Source organism: Chaetodon auriga, chromosome 14 (genome assembly GCF_051107435.1).
Source record: "Chaetodon auriga isolate fChaAug3 chromosome 14, fChaAug3.hap1, whole genome shotgun sequence".
NCBI classification, from domain to species: Eukaryota; Metazoa; Chordata; class Actinopteri; order Chaetodontiformes; family Chaetodontidae; genus Chaetodon; species Chaetodon auriga.
The window spans coordinates 11,585,350-11,599,866 of record NC_135087.1 but is presented as its reverse complement, the minus strand read 5'-3'; the positions used below and the strand labels follow the sequence as shown (position 1 = coordinate 11,599,866).

General features: G+C 41.7%; 3 protein-coding genes across 3 annotated transcripts in view; 1 reads left to right on the top strand and 2 right to left on the bottom strand.

Annotated features, from left to right (window-relative positions):
- The window catches only part of dcdc2c (doublecortin domain containing 2C), a 31,964-nt gene extending 25,360 nt beyond the window's left edge, over positions 1-6,604 (bottom strand). Inside the window, exons 1-7 of the mRNA XM_076749080.1 lie at positions 6,321-6,604; positions 5,900-5,948; positions 5,559-5,635; positions 5,262-5,393; positions 4,574-4,720; positions 4,394-4,442; positions 614-746 (exon numbers count right to left, since the gene is read on the bottom strand). Coding sequence (XP_076605195.1) covers positions 614-746; positions 4,394-4,442; positions 4,574-4,720; positions 5,262-5,393; positions 5,559-5,635; positions 5,900-5,948; positions 6,321-6,604 — 871 coding nt within the window. The remainder of the gene's footprint in view (positions 1-613; positions 747-4,393; positions 4,443-4,573; positions 4,721-5,261; positions 5,394-5,558; positions 5,636-5,899; positions 5,949-6,320) is intronic.
- Positions 6,605-9,365: 2,761 nt separating this feature from the next.
- Positions 9,366-11,197, bottom strand: colec11 (collectin sub-family member 11). Its single transcript, XM_076749279.1, has 6 exons — positions 11,065-11,197; positions 10,892-10,963; positions 10,331-10,402; positions 10,183-10,236; positions 9,958-10,053; positions 9,366-9,757 (listed from the first exon to the last, which is right to left on the bottom strand). The coding sequence occupies exons 1-6, from the start codon at positions 11,195-11,197 to the stop codon at positions 9,366-9,368; spliced, it is 819 nt and encodes a 272-aa protein (XP_076605394.1).
- A 2,727-nt stretch (positions 11,198-13,924) lies between these two features.
- The window catches only part of myo6b (myosin VIb), a 36,890-nt gene continuing 36,297 nt past the window's right edge, over positions 13,925-14,517 (top strand). The window contains exon 1 of the mRNA XM_076749378.1: positions 13,925-14,034. The gene's annotated coding sequence lies outside the window, so the exon portion shown is untranslated. The remainder of the gene's footprint in view (positions 14,035-14,517) is intronic.

Sequence of the window (14,517 nt, the reverse complement as noted above, 5' to 3'; positions counted from 1 at the left end):
CAATCGAAAGGACTATTTTGTCACTTTTACGATCTTTTGTCAGCACTATTTGTGATTAATAACTTATTACCATTTTTATACCCACATAAGAAGAAAATTGGAGCATTTTGTTTTCCCCCCACATAGTTAACAAGGCTTTCTGGATACATATTCAACAAAATGGCCTGATTGAATTCATCTATGATTTAAGCCCCCTTGACGGTGTTTGAAGTCTTGTTCTGTTTAATATTCACAGAAAAGACTGGTGCTTCTTTCAAAGATCAGGGAGCCGCGTTCTGTCTGGACTCAAAAGAACAGGTTGAGAATCTAAAGAAAAGCTCCTTCACCTGCAAATCGAATGTTAGTTTTTCTCTAAACATACTCAACTCACGTCACTTTCACATACACACACACACACAGTGGGACTGCACGTGTGTGCCCAAGTGCAGCCTCACACGCGTACCGTACCCGAACACATGCATACACATATAAATACGTCTTCAAAAGCCAACAGGTTTCTTCATATGGTCATGGTGAGAGAGGAGGTGTTGGAAGGAAAAAAACATTGGGAGGACAGGGAGGGCTGGAGAGAGAGACGGGGAGAGAGATATTTCTATAGAATTGCTCTGCTTACCCCCCGTCGAGAAGAGAACTGGGTTTCTGGACACCTGCCTCTGTTGTTTGGTTCTCTCCAGCTTGGCTGCGTGTTTTTTCATCTGGCCCCTGGCTGTGCGCTCAAGGTCCTCTCTAAAGCTGGTACGAGCAAACTACATGAAGAGACAAAAAAGAGAGGGGAGAACAGGGGCACAGATTAAGGCATATTTCCTCAGATTTCTCTGTGATTCATCATCGACTTCTTTTCTCTGTTGTTTTGTAAAGAGGAAGAAGAAAAAAGACAAAACACGTCAGGGCAAAACTCCTCTCTTTTAAACGCTTTTTTTTTGTTGTTTTTTTGTTTGTTTGGGGTTTTTTTTTACATTTTCCATTGACCTCAATTTTTCATGAGCTGATATGCTTTGTAGCTCCCCCATGACTCCTACTGTATTGAATTCATCTGGTTCCAATACATCCCGTGCACAACCTATCAATCACTGGGGAGCGTGGCAAACTAATCATTTATTGATGAAATGGGGCAGCCATGAATTTCTAACTGCATTTGTCTTATTTATCAAGCCAGATCAAACAATGAAAACCCAAACAAGCTTAAAGGGAAAGGGAGGGAGTCGCAGGGAATAACTTATTCTTCAGCAGTAGACAGCAGAAGGTTATTGATGGAGAGGGGAGGGGGGGGGCAAAAAAAAGAGGCCTGGGATGTAGTTGCATGGTGGGAGAGTGAAGGAGCGCGAGAGGAAGAAAGAAAAAGAGAGAGAGCAGTGGGGAGAGTTCAGAGTGATGTTCAGACAGCAGGGTACACATCTGAATTAATGCTTCCACAAAAGGCAATTTTCTCCTCGCAGGCTCCTCATCCCCTCTGTAGGTAGCAAGGTGAGGTATGTCTCCCTTACAGAGAATGAGAGACACAGACACAGAGAGAGGGAGAGAGCAGACTTAATGTTTCTTTTCAGCAACAGTGCTCTTTACTGCAGCTGCCTGGCTGGATCCCTGGGCTGGCTCGGGGGATAGTGTAGTGATCTCAGGCTTCCACCAGAATACACTTCTGGCAATGGTGTTTGCAAGCTCACTAACATGGGCTCCGGGGAATAGCGGCGTTGTTTCTTTACTTGTTTGCTTTCTTTAATGCAGAGGCAAAGTCTGTTGATATTCTTTTGAATTTCTACAGCCGTTGGTGGGCCGAGGGAGAAAAATAAAACAACAAAAGAGGAGTGAAGTTTTGCCTGGTATGTTCAGCGAGGGGGAGTTGAAACAGAGTTCACACTCAAGCGCTGTAGTGTCCACATAGCCACATGAGATCAAAGACAGAGGAGCAGTGGCACTGTCGCAGCGGTAAGCTGATAATTCACTTTCGTAACCTCAATTCGTCTGTGAGTGACGTGGAACAACTTTGCGATAAAGTTCAGAGTTAAAATACATCTGGGCGATCAAAAATTGAACAGCTTGTTTTCCGTGTTTACAGCCTGGTGGTGAGATGCAAATAAATCTTATTTAAATCAACAAAGTTAAATCAAGTCTCCACTCGGGGAGGAGAAAGCAGAGGACGAGGGGCGCCTCAGAGCCGGGAGAGTACAGTACAAGCAGCGGCGCAACTGGAAACACAGGCAGTGGAAAAGCTGAGGTCATCTCGCCTCTCGTTCTGCATTACATATCTACAGTACCGTGTCCTGTGGGAGCAGACAACTGTGTGTATCAGGAGGCCCCAGAGAGAGAGAGACCGAGAGAGAGAGAGAGAGACAGAGAGAGAGAGAGCTAGAGTTAGTGTGAAGGGGGCTCAGGGGGGCCGAGCGGCGACTAATCTGTGGCCCTCTCAAGTGGCAGAGAACAGGAGTCAGCAAGAGGACACTGCGATATGATAGCCAGGGGGAAAACGGGGCTCCCAACCAATTGGACCAACCAGCCTCCAGCTATACTGGCTGTGGTATCAGCAGGAGCCACTCCCAGGGCCGGGTCCTCAGTGAGCAGACATGCTGGCAGCAGCGAGGGGGTATAGTTTTCCACGGGGCATTGCTACTTCCTCTCACCAATGAGATCATCCAGAAAGAGCAGCGAGTCATCACTGATGTCAGGGAGAGCAGCTATTAAAAGGTTTAGTCAGCCTTTCTGGGCTGTTTGTGTGAAGTACATGTGAAGCACAATTGCACTGCTCATTATTATTACGATAATATGAAAGTACTGCCCTTTGATGCACATCACTATTCTCTTTTTTTCCTCTTTGTCTCTTTGTATTCCTCTCCCCCCTATTAATCTTCTCTTTATGCCATGTCTACCTCAAAAGTTTCTACCTCATCATGTCTGCGAACGCCTAACTCAGCATATAACGCTTGCTTCCAACGGGAACATGGCATGCTGAAAAGCTTCAATATCACACCCTGCAGAGCCGTCAGTTTAGACTTGAGTGGTTGCTCCTGACCAGATGTCCCATTCAGCGGCGCAGAAACGCTCCGCCACCGGTGCAGATAGGACAGGACTGACACCGTTCCCCATACAGCGAGGTTGCAGGAGCAAGGTTACATTTTACACAGCCTGAGTGGGCATGTTTAAAGGATCTTTTTACAGGCATTTCAAACCAGACTGCTGTTGTTTTGTGAGGTCAAACTGAAATTAATGACGGACATGACCCTATAAATGTATGTGTAATCAGTAAGCTAAACAGCTGACAGATCAAGACAGAGTGGGCAATTTTCGTAACATGTATATTTCCCCTCTGAAAGGTCCTTATTAACCGGTCAAATCATGTTTACAAATTCATGAGGATCAGACATAGAGGCAAAGGGAGTAAAATGCGGCAGCATCATGTCCATTAAATGACTAATACTACTCTGAGCTGGTGGATGCAAAACACAGCCATAGCTCTGTCTCTGTCTCCACCTCATGGTACTGTGTGAAATGGCAAAGGCTGCGGTCTTGGCAGTGTTGATTCAGATTTTTCCACCTGCACACTGAGCCTCAGTTAGGCAAAGTTTGATAACAGTGTGTCGATTACATGCTGTATATTGTTTAATGCTTGGGTAGTTTTTAATGAGGTAAAAAAAATATTACAAATAAGAAACAGCATATACACTGATTCTAATATACTATTAATAAAGACTCATCATATTTGTGAATATGATGGTAGTCAACAACAGATATAGGTAGGATAAGGCATGGGACATTTTTCTCCATCCAAAAAAAAATAATAAAAAATTGGCATCTGCCACAGTATTGTCATCTTTCATGGTTAGAAAAATCAGATGTCAGACACATCTCTCACAGGGCGCGCCACCCCCCCCATTTCCACCTCAACCTGCTGACTGGGCATGTTCTCATCTTCGCTGTGTGATTTGGTGTTCATCTCAGGCCCTCAGCAGCGCAATCCTCATATGGATTCAAAGCACTTCACTGTCTACTTAATCACAATACAAATTGTCCCGGTTCTGGTTTGAATAAGAGATTTTTTTTTATGTTTTCAGTCGGTGAAGTCCCCCTGGTGCATATGATCTGTCTATGAGGCTCACTGCACTTGATCAAGTGGGCCAGCCCGTCTCTGTGGGGATTACCCATCAAAGTGGAAAGCAAAGGTAACTCGATGCCTCCCGCAGACAGTGATTGATGATCGCGCTGTTTCATAACGAACTGCACCCCCACAACAAGTCTCGCACATGGGAAATGTTAATTGAAATGCTGTGTGTGCAAAGATGTGCTTTTCAACTGTGATGATACCAAGGTGTTACAGCAATAAACTAGAGGGAATTTAGCATGTTCTGAGAAAGTGAGCGGCCAGATGGCAAACTGCACCCAACTCTGAAGCGACAGCACTCACCACGTCCTTTGCGTGCCTTGTCTTTCTAATAGCAGGCAGGGTGTCATGACTGCGGGGGAAAAAAGAGAAACCAAAATTGACATACATACCTTCTCTTTCCCTTTCACATCATATTTGGAATCCAGTTTTTGTTTACAATATGTAGACAAAAAAAACTCAAAGGTCTTTTACCCTTCTGACATGTTGTTTTCCCTGATTAAATCCGTGCAGGGGATGCACCACTCATATGGGAGAGCTTTAAACCTTTCTGCACCAACTGCGACGTAGTGCCGGTTGTTCTCCAGATCAGCGGCGCCGCAGACAGGACGTCCATCTAATGTGAAAAGCCTGGGAGCACAAAGGAGGACCACAAATTGGAACAATGTTTTGTGGCTGAACTATACTTAGACATATGAGGAGTAATTAGGATATTGAAGAGCCATATTAGATGTAACAAATATTGTTTGAGAGGTTTGAATAGTTCTAAAAAATCCTGACAAGCAGTTTTGAATTAATTCACATGAACACATCACAACCACATATTGTCTGCAGTCACTTAACAGTTGGAAAACTACTTTCACTCTGCTAAAGTTTGTATTGTAACTGGTTAACTTTTAACAACTAATACCTGTACATCGTTTGTGCTAGACTGTGACTTAATTGTGATTCAAAGTTTACATTTTGTTCTCATTTGATGCAGTTATCTTTGTTTCATATTGGAATTTTAACACCTGACCAGTTTGTTTGCACATTTTGTTTAACAAAGTTTGGAGAGAAATGCTTGGGTAAAGTCCACCTCATTAATAAAACACTGGCATCAGATCGGTACTCGGTACCAGCAGATGTACAAGGCTAATTTAGAACCATAAGGGTTCCTGATGTACATTACCTGTACACCGCACCAGTACGAAGACACACTTTTTCTGTCACCATGGTTAAAACACTTTCCCAGCTTGTAAGAGTATGCTTAGGGATCCGTATTCGAGCTGGAGGAACCAAGACCTCTCCATTGGTAAAGACACTATGAAACACAACGATAACAAAAACAAAGAGGCAAAATGAGATTGTTATTCAATTTTTGAAAAGACAATAGGAAGAAAACATTCTTTACTAAAATAATGCAACAAAGAACATTTTCCTTTTTTACATTCAGCGTAACTGTATCCATCTTTAAATAAGCACTCACTGTACTGTGCAAGAGCCATCAGTAGTTCTCCTCCAGCGAGCAGAAGCTACTATTCTGCTGTGAACAACAGGTCGGATCTGCAAGATTTCAAGACGAGCGGTCATTGGGTGAATAAGGAATGAACTTTTTTTTTTTTTGTTAATATCAACATTTGGTTGTGATTATTGACATTCAGACAACTGTACAGGCAACAAGGTTTAGGCTTCATTCACCTGCAACCTCGCACTCAGGCATGCTCTCTGTGTGACAGTATGGTCACACATGCAGCAGATTAGCGCCTGTAAATAAGGCTGGACATAGTTTAATCAGTTTCAGTACAACTTATAAAACATTGGTCTTACCGGTTCTTTTTCCTTCTTCTGTGGCTTCTTGGTTGTTATCTCACAATAGCTGGAAGGCATTAAAAAAAATCATATAAACGACTCAAACCCAGGGTTCAGGTGCTACAGCTGATTTTCAATAATAGACTGTAAACGCACATTTAGAGTTTATTTAAGATACTGTATGCATATATAGAGGCCATTTAAACCCTGAGGCAATTGTAGGTTAATGAAACTGTGGAGTACCGAATGCAGAGCCAACAAAAGAAACAAACGTTACAGAGAATCCCAAGTATGTAGCTATCTTAACGTTTGCATACCAGCCGCAACGATGCCCTTCGTCAGGTCGCAGGGTGGAGAGCATCCTCCTTAATGTGACCTGACCACCCACCCTCTCACACACACATATACACACGTACACACCTTACAGCATGGTACCTACTCGAGCCTTTTGAACTTCTCATTTCCGGCTGCAACATACACGCTCCCATGCTTCAAGTCGTCCAAACGCTGAACTTTGCGGCCCTCTCTGGGGGAGTACAGCCTCCTCACGGCGCCAAACGGCGCCGCAATCCCTCTGGTCAAAGAGGTCAAAAAATTATCCAAATTTGTCACCTGCCGCGGGTTCACAACTACTTTCTTTCCGGGATAAAAAGCGTCTCCGTTCCTGTAGACAATTATTGTTTTGGTCGGCGGCGGATCGCCTCTCCCCGCTGCGCCCGGCATGCTAGGTTAGCTAACCGAAGCAGTTAAAACAATAATGGCGCTTGGTGTCAAAATTAAATGTGTCAGCGGTAGCTGTGTTGAGTCCCCGGAGACGTAACTGGAGATAACATCTGATATGGAAACCAATTATCTCACACCAGAGATGGAGCGTCATGAAACCTGTTCACCGTGTGTGCTGTTGTTTGCTAACTTAGTTTACACACATTTGAGTGCAGCTAACGTTAATTCTGAAACTTCCGTGTTTTTAAGGCAACCAGCATTTATCAGTGGTCCTATCAGATCAAGGACATTTAATGACTTCCGTTGTGTCGTTTATTTGGGTTTTAGTACCTCAAAATAACTTTGAACTTGACATTTTTCACCTGTATTGGAACTATTTCTTTGCATTCCGTGTTATAGGCTGTGCGGTTTTTATTTAATTAATTATTTAACAGGTGGTCAGTGGCCCTGACTCCATGTTTCTGTGACCCATGGACTACTGGACCTCCATTAAAGGAACCAGATTCAGCCTTGATTGTCTGCATTTTGCACTGCAAGATCATTGTTTATTCATACAGATTTGTATGTGTCTTATATCTTTCACCCCTGTGCCACTCCACTTTTCTTTGCTCCTTCACCAAAAGCTGACAGGTGACATGTTGACACATTCTTGTACCTTGCCTTACAAGCTAAAGCACCACTTCCACAGCAGGAAACTGATATTTCCGTGGTGGCCGTAGATGTAACATCAGACGTGTTTCTCATTTCCATGCACTGTGGCCATATCTCTCATTTGCAGGCCAATTTTTTTTCACCACAGAACATCTGCCTGTCCACTGTTAGACAGAGCTGTCCAAACTGTTTACCACAAAGGTAACCAGAGATTGCACCAACAATGGCACCTAATTGGTTTATGCCAGACAAGTCCTGGTCAATTAAATGCATAATTCATCTCAGCATTAATTATTCATTTCTTAAGGGACTGGTGCTGTGCTTTATAAGGAGAACTGCTTCATGCATATTCAAATTTCTCTTCTTAGAAGGACTTGATAGGATTTAATCTCAGCTGGGATGCCCGTCCTAAAAAAACAAAAGCAGCCAGGGCTGTAAGACAACTTCTATTAATCACACAACTAAACCTTTGAGGATTTGCAAAGATGAAAATGTCATATTCAGCTAATGTATGTATTGTCTTGTTTTTGTCATTCAGCTAACCTTTTGCTGTCATATTGTTACCAAGTGTAATTATTTGAAACTCTCTTGTGTTCAGACTATACATTATTTTTAAATAATAGTCATGCCACAGCCAACTGTCAGTGTTAATTTAGCTGAACACTGTATGCCAGTGTGGCCATATCATCAGGTTTAATTCACTGCTTAACATAGATTTAAAAGTTTTCCCCAAAGAAATAATAATCTAGATAATCCCCAACATTTAAGTTCATATAAATATCCCTTAAAAAACCTCAGTTAAATCTGCTGTACAGCTTTAAAATCCATGTGTTGTTTTGCTCAAATGGCCGTGTGTTACAGTTATAGTGTGTAACTGCAGCACATCATGTCACATTATGTGATCCCTTTGCTCTGGTGGTTAAATGTTCCCTTTGGAGTTTTATGGTAAACAAAGTTTACATTCAGTGTTACTCATCAATGTGTGCATCATTGAGGTCGAACACATGCCATGAATGCAGTTCTGTCATCATAACACACAAGCAAAGCTGATTTTTCTTTATTCTCTTCTTGCAGAAGTGACATGACATCCAGTGCCACATGGTAACAGCTTTGAAAATTGAATAACCAACAGAGGCCCAAGTTCAAAATTCACCTTAATACCATGAATTTTGTTTTCGATAGCTGCAGACTGTGTGGACACCTTTTAATCAGGAGCACGGGTTGTTTTCACTGAATATATTTTACAGCTGTAAATAGCAAAATTAGTGATGCTTGAATTTTTTTGGTGCTTTGATTTCAGGGTCCTATTATTGTTTGTATTGGCTCACTGTCATGGACTGAGTACGTTTAAATAGAGCCAAGCCATTGTTAATGTTATTAACTGTGCTTTTCCTTCAATGACGACACAAAATGTCTCCAGTGAAATAAAGGCCTGTGGAGCAAACTTTGCATCCCAGTGTGAAGAGTCGTCACCATGCAGTTCATCTTTCATCCACTAGGTGGAGGCTGTGATTCAGCTGCTGCACTCCATCAGCTCAGGGGCAGAAAATAATGAAGTAATGAAAACAATGCACAGGCTGTCTCTCTTTTTTAAATTATCAGTGAAAATTTATTTTACAACAACCGCTGCATAACTTAAAAATGAATATGAATATTGTTTTCCATTTCTCTGATTAAAGGCACTCGACTGGAACCAAAATCTTTTTTTAATTTCATATTTTATGCACAAACTACAGCCTTCTACATTTGCTTATTTGTCTAGCTTGTTGATGGCACCGTTGCAAATATTGCTCAGTGGACAGTTTTCATAACATAAAAACTCAATACATTGCCTGCCGTGCTGTTTGAAACGCTAATGAATCACAGAGTATGAGATTAAGGATGCGCTTAAAATAAGTAGAAATCTCACAAAAGGAGAGAAACTCTGAGTGTTTTAAATAGCTTATGAGCTTAAGGAGAAGACAAAGTAAAAAATATACTAGTTTGCACCACTTGCGCGTCATTTTGTCATCCTATTTACAGGTGGAAGATCTAGCACAAACAACACATCTAACTTTTGTCGCATTATATTTATACATTCTTTAAGCAGTCTCTTTAGCATAGACTGAACTCAGACACCGTCTTTGTCAAATTCACAAACAAAATACATGGTAGGGTGGCAGGCCACATCCGTCCACTCCCCGGAGGCCACCATTTCAACACAGTCCTCATCATCATAGGCGTTGTTGGGCTCTCCTTTTCTCCACTTGCTGAAAGTAGTCATGGGAGAGAGATCCACGTAGGTGAAAACACCCTCGCGGTGCAGGTCGTGAATGCCGATGTAGACTCTGTTCAGGCCCGCTTCGGTGATGTACCCTGCGATGGCCGTGTTGGCTCCCTCATCCTTGGGCATGGCCAGGTGCCCTCCCCTCGTCTGACAGTACACCTCTGCGTCGGAGTAGCGCTTCTCCTCCTTCACCAACAGATAGACCTTAGTGTCTGTCTCTTTTATGCCAGCAACAGCTGCAGGGGAGGGCAGTGCTGAAAAATGAGCACTTGTATTTCTATAAATTTCACATTGACGTGCCCAGCAATTTGCAGTTCTATGAGGATGACAAGTGGAGGCAGTAGCATGGGATGCAAGATCTGATCATGACGGAAGTTTATGTCAAACTGTTTTCAAAACACGCAAGTAGAGTGAATGAAAAACGCTAAGATCATACCATTTTTAATGAATTTCAGCTCCGAGGAGAGCTGGGCCACAAGAATGTCCATTTCTCCAATCATCTTCCTCATTGGTGTGCACTCACATGGAACACCTGATAAGGCAAAAATGTGGGGGATTACCACACTGCTCTCTTAATTAGTTCTCAGATTTCTCCAAATGTGTCTGTCTAATCCTGCAGTAATCTGCTTGACAAACTGCATAACACGATTTAATATCTCACCTGGATCTCCATTAGGGCCCCTTGGACCTGGGTCCCCCATGTCTCCCTTAACCCCTGAGATATGAAATGTAATTATTCATAAGACACGAACTCTGAATTCATTTCTAAACAGCTTCATGTGAAGTAGATTTCTGCATTTTTTAATTACCTTTCAGTCCACTTGGACCCACTTTTCCATAACGTCCCATTATGCCTTTCTGACCTTTAAGCCCAGGTTGACCTGAAAAGGAACACATTTTGTCACTATTCAATCTATTTAAAAAGCAATTGTCTCTTGTTAGACGAAATGTCTGCACTTTAAAATTAGCAAATTAAGTTAATGAAATTTAAATGCTCCAACTATTTCCATTAAGGTACATTAATTAACATGCTGAGTCTGTTTAATCTCCTTTAAAAAGTATGTGAACACCCTTCACTCCTCATTAAGGTCTTCAGTAAACACTTGTCCACAGCAGTAGATTCTGCAAATCATTTCTCCTCCAACCTCTCATCCAAATGTAAACACTTGGCCATCTCTGGATGGCCTGGCCGTGATGTAACAGCGCGTTATCAGTCCAAGCAATGTGATCTTTACCCCAGTTCTTTTTTGTTTGTTTGTTTCGTCTTAGTAATAGTGTGGAAATGAGTAAAATGCATAAGCTTTCCCCTTCACTGAGATATAAAAATATTCTGCAGTCATCTCAATTTGTCTCAAGTGCAAAAATGATACCGATCTCTCCAGGAGGGCCAACCCTTCCCGGTCTCCCCGGTGCTCCTTTTTGTCCTTTCTCTCCTGGTTCTCCTTTTGCAAAAGAAGACAGAGACAGAAAAATAAGGAAAAAATACAAAGACAGTCTGTTCTTTAGTTTTCTTTGTATGGTGTGCCTAAGAGAGTATGCATGCCTTTGAGTCCAGGGACCAGGATTTGAACAGTGCAGGACTCCTCTGCCAAGTGCTCTCCATATGATGTCTGTAGTGTCAGTAAACTCAGCACCGATATTAGTATCATGGGCATTAAGAGCTTCTCTCCTATCATCCTTTACATGGGCTGGTTGGGCTACACTGGAGAAACAAGAACGAGTAAGTCATATAACTCAAGAGGGAAAAGAGAGGAAACAGAAGTAAAGGCTGGTTTCAGCAACAAAACATTAAGATTCCACAGTAGTTATTATCCATTACATCCAGTTTGTCGGCTACTGAGTTCTGGAGAGAACACGCCCTTCTCCGATAAGCAAACATCCCATTTTAATAAGAATACACGCATACCCAAAAAGAGTTTTGCAAAAGGCTTATTCATGGTAGTTGCAAAAACCCACTCGACACGTTTTAAGCCATAGATACAAGCTTAAGAAAAAATGTTTGAAACTAATCTGTAAATATCATCTACATTTTCTTGTTGTTGTTGTTGTTATAAACTTGCCAGCATTCTTATTAGGAATAAATGTAACCCTTGAGAAAAAAAAAAAGCAGATAGCACTGGTTTAACAGTATAGTGCATTTCAAAATCTGGGTGGCCTACCTGTAGAGGTATTTCCAGACAGGAGTAGCGATGTATTGCCAGCTTGCAAAGACTTGCAGGAGCTTTGAACACTGGTGGTCTTACAGAAACATTTCATGTTCCTCCACAGGCACCGCAGAATGTGTGTGATAGGCCTTTCATAAACAGTTCACAGATAAAGTCCAAAGCAGCTGGGGCCCGACAGATAATTGGCTGGGAAAGTAGTGGAGTGATTGACAGCGGAGAGGCCCGATGGATACACTGACTCAACTGCGAACTCTGTCTGATATATGGAAAAGTCATTTCATCTACAAAACCTTTTAAATAATCTCACTGAAAATTAACACGTGGCATAACCGCCCTGAACGTGTGTATCTGTAGTTTTGCTCCACCAGTGCCACAGACTGTTTGGGTTGCCTGAATTGTTTCATTGAATAGATTTCTATAATGTGCTGTGTGTGACGGTGGCTAATGCATTTCACTGTGGTGGCTAAATAATGCGAGAGTACCAGTTCTCCTCTTGTATTCTGTGGTCTGTGTCATGTGATTACAACTTCATTCTCTGTGTTCTTTTAAAATGCACTTTTTATTTTTAGGTGCTTGCACAAGATTAATGATGCCATAAACTTAAATATATGTAGGAAAGCACAGATTTTTACTTTGCAGAGTTTAACAGCGGGATATGAGAAGTCGTTCGCTGAGGTTTTATGCAGGGAGGCCATTTTAACGTAATAGTAATAATCATAATAACAATAACAATAATAAGTTGCAGTCTGATGTGTGTGTTTCTGGGGAACATGAAGATACTACCCTGAAGCTAAAATGTACATCTCTTAACAATTACTGTACTTCTGTTTTGTTTTGTTTTTTTATGATATGTCACAGGAGTTCAGTCTATCATTATCATATTTTCAAAGGCACGACTGCAACTGTTACGTAAGTCTGTGTCAAAGAGCCAATCCGAGTTTAACTTTCATTTTTCACGCTTGTGTAGCGTTTCTGCTGCCATCATTTCCCCCGAGTGTCCCTGTTTCTTGTGATCATCAACTCTCAAGTGCATCCCCTCCCTTGTCTTTACTCTTCCCTGCCATAAGCAAGTTAATTGGTTTGGGATTTGGCTTCAGATGTACAGATCTGCATGTCCCCTTTGTTGCCACCTGAGGGAGCCATTGTCCATGCAAGTGAACCGTATAAGCGCTACAAAAACTACTGGTCTGGAGCTTAAAATACAATTGCTCATCCGTTTTATTTGCGTAAATTCTGTTAGAAATGCTGCAACATAATACATGATCAAACAAAGACTTACAAAAGAATATATTTTCAGGCTTTAAATAGACTTAGTTCCTGATAATTGCTTGTGTTTATTCATCTTGACCAGAATAAAAAAGGAATAAAGAAACAAGATGCTGGATGGTGAATCATTTCCATTCATACTTGCACTGTTCATGTACTCTCGAATCTCAAAATGAAATATGTCACCATTTGATATGGTCAAGTGTTGCTTATCATTGTTGTGCATTATTTAGGATTCAGGATGACTTTCAACTTGTGAACAAAAAAAATGTCATGTTAATGTTTACATGCTGTCATCTCGAGTCAGTAATGAGATATGGGCCAATACAGGAGTATCAGATATCCTAATTAGATTTACAAACCTAATGGTGGCTTTCAGTGGTGGATTGGGTGTCTCCTTCAAAAATCCCCCCAAAAGTTTTATATTACCTGCCTTTCAAATATTCATGACTCTCAAGGCAACATTTGCTGTCGTTTCAGTGAGGTACTTGTGTGTGTGTGTGTGCTCAGTTTATCTTCTAACACCAGTTTTATGTTTAAACAAAAAAATACTGCACATTCTATGACTATGAGTGGTCGCACGAATCATTTACCTGCTAAATGAGAACAGTTATTATTTTTTGTGTATTTATTTTTTAATAGGATGTCATAACAAAGTCATACTAACAAACACTTTGCTGTCCTCACTGTTGCGCGAGGCAGGAAAAAGCCAAATTTGTAGATATGTCTGTGATATTAAATACGTTTTTTGAAAGATTACTGTCCCAATACTGCCCCCAAATTAAACAAATTACACTAAACCACAGACTAGTTTAAAAAACAAAACAAAACAAAACTACCTGACACAGGGTCTTACGAGCAGCACCTCAACGCACCTTCACTTGTGTACAGTCAGTGACGTCAGCTGAGATCACCGGAGCGCGAGCGCAGCCTGTCATCCACACAGCCTCCTGCTCCGTCCCTGCTCTCGTGCCCCGGGAAGAGAGACCCGCAAAGTTGGACTGCTGCTACAACTGCCCATCCGCATGAGGGACTTAAAACTCTCCCTGAACGTTCATTTGACTGAGTGACGGACACGAGTCGTAAGTGTCTCCGCTTTTGACTAACTTTCAACATTTTTTAGCGAGTAGCCAGGGTCAGAAACAGCGCGAGGTACTTTGTATTTAACATGAAGGGAGTGAGTGCCGTTGCTGCAGTCTTCCTTGTGTGCTACCTATAGTTTCATTTAATCACTATCAAGCCTTGCCCGCGTTAGTACAGTGTTACTGTGCTCTTACAGTAGTGGTAAAAGTATTTAGAAGGGGCTTAGTACCGTTAGTCTTTGGTACAGAAGGTGTTTAACTGAGGTAGTCTTGAACTGACTCTATTAACACAGTAAAATGTTCCACCTCTTCTCACCTGCATGACATCACAGCAAGTGTTACTGTTTTGTCCCAATAGCATCTCATGGTTTTGCTGTGTCATATTCATTGAATCCCTGCCATTTGATAGCCTGATAAACATGGTTACATAAGGCTTATTTATGTCTTATTCGACTGTCTAATACCCTCTGTGTGCTTAATTGT

Coding starts and splice junctions, on each gene's coding strand:
- colec11 (XM_076749279.1), bottom strand. CDS start 11,197: ATGATAGGAGAGAAGCTCTTAATGCCCATGATACTAATATCGGTGCTG. Junction 10,964..11,064: donor CCTGGTCCCTGGACTCAAAG/GCATGCATACTC, acceptor CTTTTGCAAAAG/GAGAACCAGGAGAGAAAGGA. Junction 10,054..10,182: donor GGGCCCTAATGGAGATCCAG/GTGAGATATTAA, acceptor TTGCCTTATCAG/GTGTTCCATGTGAGTGCACA.